The sequence below is a fragment of the Eleginops maclovinus genome, chromosome 14 (genome assembly GCF_036324505.1).
Source record: "Eleginops maclovinus isolate JMC-PN-2008 ecotype Puerto Natales chromosome 14, JC_Emac_rtc_rv5, whole genome shotgun sequence".
In the NCBI taxonomy this organism is placed as follows: Eukaryota; Metazoa; Chordata; class Actinopteri; order Perciformes; family Eleginopidae; genus Eleginops; species Eleginops maclovinus.
In genome coordinates, this window is record NC_086362.1 from 1,601,423 (window position 1) to 1,610,042 (window position 8,620).

Genomic DNA, 8,620 nt, shown 5'->3' on the forward strand with positions numbered 1-8,620 from the left:
CGGCCTCTGAGCAATGGAAACACAAGGGGTGCTACAGGCTAGAACCAGAAAAGCGCCAGAAAAGCAAAAGATCGGATCTTGAACCGGATCCGGTTTGGTGGAAAAGGGGCATAAGGGTTAGGGTTAGGTTAGCAGTAAATTAAATAGCTTTATTTCTTATGCTGAAGAATATTTTAAGGGCTAAATATTTCTGCCTTTAGAGATTTCTGCCTACAACAGGTTTAGGGGATTGTTGGATCGTGCATTTATAGAAAAGGATAGGATGACATACACCATTGGTGGACGCTTGTTTTCCTGTAAAATACATCAGAAAATCATATTGTACTGCTGACAGCCGGTGTTAATACTTCATATATTTGTCAATTGTGATGTCATATGGATGCACTTAGTAATAAAGTATATTTTCAGTATCATACATTGTGCATATCTCCCTTTAACTGTTGTATCGTGAGGTTTTATGGATAACTCGGTTCGTGTTGAAGGCCTCTAGGGTCTGTTGGCAGGACTTCCAGTCTATTTTTTTATTTTTACTTCATCCAAAACGAGGTGACACCATCACCATCTGTCCCAAATAGATGGGTCAGTCAAGTCAATGAGCTGCCAATAATTCCCAGAGTGTTTTAGACAAAAAATACCAGAGTTTATTCCACATTTTTATGGGTCTAATTTGGCCCAGAGGAGGAAAGCGGTCTCATACTTTAAGAGGAAGTTTCATTTCAAGGCACTGATGATAAAGCCAAAGAAATACCCGGCCCATTTAACAGCAGATATGATTCCTCATCAGTACATATATTATTTAAATAACTCAACAGTTTGCACATCTTGGAGATACATTCTGGGACAAGACTTATCTGATGTTCAATTAGAAAAACAAAGAAGCTGCACAAATTCCCAAACACATGTTTTTTAAAGTTTGAAGTTTTATTTCCACATACTTTTTTGTGTACTTGATATTCTTTATCCAAAAATATACTTCTGGCAAAAACAGCTTGACTGTAAATATAACTGTAACTGGTAAACCATTCAAATAGAGTTTTAGCAGTAGAGGCTTCAGTCCGCAGAGATTTGTAAATCTACCAAATAAACTGGAAAAAGCGTTTCTGTATTTTTGAAAGAAATGACAGCTTCTCTCAGATCTACATTCAGGAAGATGTGATACACCAATAAGGTTGTATATTATATATATTAGTTATATATTAGGACTCCCTACCTCAATGTTAATATCACAGCTTCATCAGTTGGGTATCTCACCATCCCCTCACCACAGGACAATCATAAACTGGAAAGAATCAGAAAGCATTATTATATGGTATATTAAACATCAGATAAACAAGCATTAGTTCAAAACTATCAAGGTAAATAAAAGTAACATGTTGTCTGGCAGTGACAGCTAGGAGAAAGATAGAAAAAGTAGAAAAAAGCAAGAAAAATCCACAAAAACGTTGGTCCCAGTAACTCCACCCGTCCTGTCAAGAAGCGCAGATGCACAAATCAAACGCTCCCTTTTCTGTCCAGGAATCTTTGGGTTCTTCATATAAAAATAAAACGTCTTTTAAATATAAAAGAGTATATATAAATATATGATGGAAGTTTCAGTAGACACTGAGAAGGTGCGCTGAGGTCTCTGTTGTTTGTAATAAGGCACGTATCCCTCCGCCGTAGTCCCCTTTCACAGCACAAACACACACGGTGCACATCCACAAAAAAACGCGTTTGGTTTCTCCATCAGACGGGCTGCAGGGCTGACAGCTTCACCGCCTGAGGAGAGACAGGAAGTGAATCTTTCAGACATTAATGAACAGAAGCGGAGTGAGTGTGCATGAATGAGAGAAAGCTTCACCAAGACAGAGAAAGGGTGATAAAGCACCGCCAGTGGATTTTCAGCAATAATAGTGAAAGGATTTTCAGATAAAATTCTAAATAAGATTCAAATAATTACTGTTTCCTCTATCGGACATTTGTTTTAACTAAATTAATGAATCAACGTGGACGAAAACTAAACAAAAATCAGAAAAGTAGAACAAAAAAGCGGCAAATTCTTAGATTTTAAAAATTATTAAAATAGTTATTTTTAGGTTTCTTTAGTTCAGTTTCTACCCTAATTTGAGAGTTGGTCACACCAAAAGTGTCAAACATTGGAACACTTATAATAATCTTGATTAATCCTTTAAAAACATTTTCTAAAGTATGAAAAAGCAAATACAAATTAAGTGTTTTTATCAAAATCCACTCAAATATGAATGAATATCTCCTTCAAACATCTAGTTGTAATACTTGTAGAGATCACACATTCACCACAAGAGGTATTCAGTTATTTACAGGAATTATTTTGCATGTCACCACCATCACACCCACCACCCTGAGAGCAGTTCACCACCACTGCTGCTGATTAAAGTGAAGCAGCAGATTTAAGCGGGCGGACAGCAGAGGGCGCTGTTGCACCAAAGCTTAAAGGCAGAGCAGTTTAACATACATTAAATTAAAAAGGCAAGAAGAATTATAGATATATATATTTGATTAAATGTTTTGCCGTCAGCTCTCTACTCACCCTATCTCAACAACAGACTAGACTGCAGAGAGGAGAGAAGGCGGAGTGGTTATCGTGGAGTAATGATCCACAGCAGCGAGATTTAGAAACGTTTATGGGACACAAATCAGTGTAGTGAAGGAGGTAAACCTAGACGTTTTTACTGAGGGTTTTCCTCCCAAAAAATAGTGTTATTTAACTGCAAACAAGTTCTTTAAATTAAAATTGTCTGGAGGGGGAAACAGGTAACTGTAAATAGTAAAACCAGATATTTTGATTGTTCTTTTCCTCGAGCTGTTTCTACAAGAAAAAGTGATTCATTAAAAGTCCTTATCTAGAGGTGTTATCCTGCAGCCTCTGTTTGGTTCTGCTCCTTCTTATGAGGAGGTGTATTGTACTCTGAAGCACCAGCATATATACAAAACTCCCAACTCCCATCATGGTTTTGGTTCTGTAAACTCTGGAGTCTGCCATTTAAAATCCTGTCGACTGTTATTAGTTTATTCCACATCAAATGTCAAAGTGTGTTCATGTGTGTGTGCGTGCGTGCGTGTGTTTGTGTGTGTGTGCGTTAGTGTGTGTGCGTGCGTGCACCTTCTGCCTGCTGGTCATCCATCTGCGGATGCTCGGTACGAGGATTGATCCCAGCAGGATCTGAGCCGGGTGGTAGATGAGCAGCGGGACGGAGATCAGGGAGAGATGTTCGTACCCCTCGAAGACGATCTTCAGCATCGGGATACCTGAGGGGGGTGGGGGGTGACACACACACAAAATATTTGTAGTTTTTCAGCCTTTTAATCCAACAACACTCGGTTTGCAGCAGTAACTTTACTCCCTAACACCTGGAAACAGAATCAGCATTGTGGCTATTCATATGGAATCTGTAACTAATGGGGATATGGATCAGTGTGTGTGTGTGTGTGTGTGTGTGTACCCAGAGTGAGGGACTTGTGTGTGGAGCAGAAGATGATGGCGACGGTGTCTGCGGGGCTGAACCCTGACCCCGACCTGCAGACAAACAGGAAGAAAATATATACCTGTGAACATGCAGCCAGAGCACTGAGCCTTCCTCTGCTCCCTCTCACGGTGACTGCACATGTATAGGATTATTATACTGTGATATCCATTCAAAGTACTTGAATCCACAGTATGAGTGAGCTGCATTCAAAATGGATGCTAAAGTATTCCTGCTTGAAACAGGTATAAGAATTAGGGATGCACCGATGCAGACGTTAAGAATAACAATTTGGCCGATCCCGATGTTTCAATCTCATTTGTTTCCACTGTTGTTGTTCCACTCTCTGCCAGGAAAAACTAAAACAAGTCTCTCAAAATGGTTTCAGTTTCAAAGGCTGAGCACGTGCGTTACTATGACATCACAGTACGCTGTTTAGAAAGTACGCAGCTTCCCCGGATCACCTGCAGCTCTGCCCGCTGTGAGGGGGCCGGTGAGCGGGCAGGGTTTAGATTTAGGCCTCTCACAATGAGCATCTCCTCTGAATCTACCTAAACCCCTTATAAATATCTTTATACCTGCCGACATGTTGCGTTTTTGTTTTCTTTAGTTCATGGTTTTTGTATAAACGGAGCAGCAGACGTTATGACGGAACACAGGACGAACAACGACAGCATCGGTGAATGTCCCCTTATTTACTGATGGCAATAAATAGGGCGAACATCGGCCGATGCCACCGTCTGTCCGATGCATCGGCGCATCCCTAAAAAAATCTATTTTTCTGCATAAATAAAGACGAAACAACCAGGCAAAGAGAAACGGATTGAAATCTGACAGCAGGAAATGTGTGGTGCAACAGGAGGGCACATTTTGTGAGATAAACGTGCTTCATATTTGATGAACAGCTGAAGGGAACGTGGAGAAAGAGGAGGAGACGGACCTGGTGGAAAAGGCAAACGTGAGCAGCATGAAGCTCAGCTGAATGGAGAAAACTGCAACAAGAGAACAAAATGATCCGTTTAATGTTCAATTAAAATGCACTGTTTCCATCATCAATACAACACAGGAAAGGGCTGTTCATTCTGCATTCAATTACAATCGCTTTGAACCTTTCTTACACATATGGAAAGTTTGTTTAACTTCTACTTTTTGTTTCTTCTTGTTTATGTTTGTTTACCACTTCTTTAATACATTGTTTATATTTATGCTTCTTTCTTTTCCATTTATTGTATTTATATACCTGAAAGAAAACGTTTTATTACAGGTTGTGTAAATTTTTGACTTTATCTGAATTTAATGAAATGATATCATTTATCAATGAAGTCTTTTCTTATCCTTTTCTTTAATTATTTAGTCTTTTAATATTATCATAGAGGAAAATGTATGCCACTGATATTGTAAAATAGTTATTTAATACTAACCCTGTATTCAATTATTTTTAATTAATAATAATTCTTATTTTTGTTCATTATTTGAAATACATTTTTTACATTCATTTGAATAACTTTCTCTCTGAATTGCTTTTCTTTGAAATTTGGACAGGAGTGTGAAGAAGCACTGACTGATGATGACGATGAGGAGCAGGCTGCTGGGCTCCAGCTCGATGTTGGGGTTGCTGAAGGTGTCGCAGAAGGTGGTGAAGATGATGAGGAGGAGCACCAGGCTGCTGACCGCGCTGAAGGGCAGCTTCCTCCTCTCCAGGTACTCCCTCAGGAAGCCCCGACACACCTGCACACACTCACAGTTTACACAACCCGCATATTTACACATGTTTAAATCACACACACACACACACACACCTGCCCAAGGACGAGGGGAACCACCACCGTCATGAAGAGCTGAGTGAAGATGGAGGAGAACGGGACAGAGGAGGAGGAGCCCAGCTGCAGAACACAGTGACATCATTAATATTGATCCATCTCAGGATGCTTCCACAACTTAACCAAAGCCTGCACCTGAGGACACACACACACACACACACACACACACACACACACACACACACACACACACACACACACACACACACACACACACACACACACACACACACACACACACACACACACACACACACACACACACACAGCTGTAACAATGTATGTATAAAGAGTGTGTTTCCTCACAAAGAGCAGCAGCAGCAGCGGGGTGACGATGATCCCCTGCAGGACGGAAAACACACATTAACACTCCACTCAACTACACACACACACACACACACACACACACAGAAGATCACAGGCAGGAAGTCTTACCAGGAAACTCCCGAAGGCTGAGTTAAAGATGGCAGCAGCCTGCAGAGAGAGAGAGAGAGACAGACAGACAGACAGACAGACAGACAGACAGACAGACAGACAGACAGACAGACAGACAGACAGACAGACAGACAGACAGACAGACAGACACACAGACACACACACACACACACACACACACACACACACACACACACACACACACACACACACACACACACACACACACACACACACACACACACACACACACACACACACACACACACACACACACACACACACAGTGAGTTAGTCATTAGCACAACATGATTAAATATTACATTGTTTCTGGAGGGTAATGACCTACTAGTGTGTGTGTGTGTGTGTGTTACCTCGTTGCCTCCTACAGCCTTGGTGAGAATGACGGCTGAAGATACCGGGGGGGGCATGCAGCTCACAGTCTGTAACCTAGGCAACCACAAAGAAATAATGAGTAGGAAGAAGAAGAATTATTCAGAAATAAATAACAACAAAATAATTCAGTGGACGTTAAAAATACGCTCTGTAGCTATCACACACACACACACACACACACACACACACACACACACACACACACACACACACACACACACACACACACACACACACACACACACACACACACACACACACACACACACACACACACACACACACACACACACACACACACACACACACACACACCTTGTTGTAGGGTGAATGGGGGTCTCTGTGTCAGCAACATAACTCCAGGTACCTACATAAAGGATGGCATTCACACACACAGTCACACACAGTCACACACACACACACACAGTCACACACAGTCACACACAGTCACACACACACACACACACACACACACACACACACACACACACACACACACACACACACACACACACACACACACACACACACACACACACACACACACACACACACACACACACACCTACCCTCTGAGCAGCCATTGGTCGATGTTGGTGAGAGAGAGGACTCTGAGCAGCAGCCAGACGGCGAGCGGGAAGAAGACGAGGGTGAAGGACTGGACGAAGAGGTGCAGCCGCACGTGAAGCAACGCACTGGTCAGCTCCTGCGCACGCACGCACACACACACACACCTTTATTAACACAGTTTTCTATCAACATGCATCCTTATTGTCTAAGTGCACACACACCTCTGTTTTCAGTGACAGGCCGCTGTTGAAGAATATGAGCGATACGGCGAAGTAAGCAACAGTGATCTCCGGCTTTAATGGACCTGAGGGAGGAAGTCACATTATCACACATTTATTTCAGGGGTTTAGAAGCTGTATGGATCAACGAAACATGAATGAAAGTGTAAAAGAATTATGTCAACATAGACAATATAAATGACAACTTGAATGCATATCAAATTTTAACTAAATAAATACATAATCAATTCAAAAACACAAAACCGAATTAAATTAAGAATGTAAAAATAAGTTGAATAAAACGGAGCCTTAATGCATATAAAGCAATATATATTAATTACATTGAATTTCATTTTTTAAAAAGCAAATCAAATGACCTAAATGGACCCCATGGTATTTGACACTGTAGTTTAAATGTACATTTACCAAAATAAAGTAAACGCAGGATTTTTCAAGCATCTTTACATTTATTAATTTGTTTGTTTTAAATGTAATATTTAACTTTTTATATGAAAAGACAGCAGCAATCCAAGTCATATTTATGAAACCCTGTTAATTGTTCTGCACAAAATCACCTAGCTTTACCTTCTGCTGTTTGATATAGGAGTTTACGAGGTGCCCCTGAAGGCAGCATCCTGGCAGTAGCAGCACAGGAGCTAATCTCATCTAATCTGCAGGATAAAACCTGAAGGTGTGACTCGATTGAGAAAGTTTCCTGACAGGTTATCAGTGAATAATTACCACTGTGTTTTCTCAGTGAAATGACACAAGATAATGTGTGTTATCTATTTTACAGCCTGATACTGAAGCCCTGCTGAGCCAACATAAATAAATAAAAAGGTATGAGCCAATGAGATACTGTGTGTGTGTGTGTGTGTGTGTGTGTGTGTGTGTGTGTGTGTGTGTGTATTGACATTACTGCTGAATGCAACGTGTCACTACACTGCCAGGTAAAGAGGGGTCACACTCACACACACACACACACACACACACACACACACACACACACACACACACACACACACACACACACACACACACACACACACACACACACACACACACACACACACACACACACACACACACACACACACACACACACACACACACAGTTGAGGGGGAGTGTAGTAGCCCTAATACACGTTGGAACCAAACTCCATTTAGAAAACCACAAAATTAGGAGTAAATTCTACTTTTTACCAAATATAAACATGAGTTATGAATTCACTAAAGCCTAATTTAATACCCAAGTCCTAAACTTCAATCGGCGTAAATAAAGTACAATAAATACGTTTTTGAGTAGAAATTCAACGTTTTTTTAACCACTTTTTAAAGTTTTTCTTCCATTCTGAGACAAGGAGTGATGGGGAAAACTGTGTTAAATTAAGTATTAAAGTTGGGAGTTTATTTTAAGTAAAATGCTTGCAGGTAAACAGCTCCCATGCCGTTTATTTTCACTGATTCATAACTTTTAATGCATATAGGGAAAGGCTATAGGGAAAAAGTTAATAAAAAAGGGGGAAACTCTTGAGAAATCTGGCACTAAAAGATAGTGAAACAGCATCAAGGGCAAGCATATATATTATTAACAGACTATAATGAACTTCAGATGGTGTTTACCCACCTCCTCTCACACCGATGCTCGGCTGCAGTTTGGCGGATAAGATGACCAGCACTATCCCGATGATGAACCACT

General features: G+C 40.8%; 1 protein-coding gene across 2 annotated transcripts in view; it reads right to left on the minus strand.

The window, feature by feature from the left end:
- Positions 1–898: 898 nt before the first annotated feature.
- Positions 899–8,620, minus strand: part of slc10a7 (solute carrier family 10 member 7) — a 7,979-nt gene continuing 257 nt past the window's right edge. The window contains exons 1-13 of one of the 2 annotated variants that reach the window (XM_063901121.1): positions 8,549–8,620; positions 6,925–7,007; positions 6,703–6,839; positions 6,112–6,187; positions 5,738–5,776; positions 5,609–5,644; positions 5,282–5,365; positions 5,045–5,210; positions 4,423–4,474; positions 3,462–3,535; positions 3,122–3,267; positions 2,549–2,570; positions 899–1,758 (exon numbers count right to left, since the gene is read on the minus strand). The exon at positions 8,549–8,620 is cut by the window's right edge and continues 257 nt beyond it. In XM_063901121.1, coding sequence (XP_063757191.1) covers positions 2,550–2,570; positions 3,122–3,267; positions 3,462–3,535; positions 4,423–4,474; positions 5,045–5,210; positions 5,282–5,365; positions 5,609–5,644; positions 5,738–5,776; positions 6,112–6,187; positions 6,703–6,839; positions 6,925–7,007; positions 8,549–8,620 — 986 coding nt within the window. In that variant the 3' untranslated portion in view covers positions 899–1,758; position 2,549. The remainder of the gene's footprint in view (positions 1,759–2,548; positions 2,571–3,121; positions 3,268–3,461; positions 3,536–4,422; positions 4,475–5,044; positions 5,211–5,281; positions 5,366–5,608; positions 5,645–5,737; positions 5,777–6,111; positions 6,188–6,702; positions 6,840–6,924; positions 7,008–8,548) is intronic. The other variant, XM_063901120.1, reaches the window with a different exon arrangement.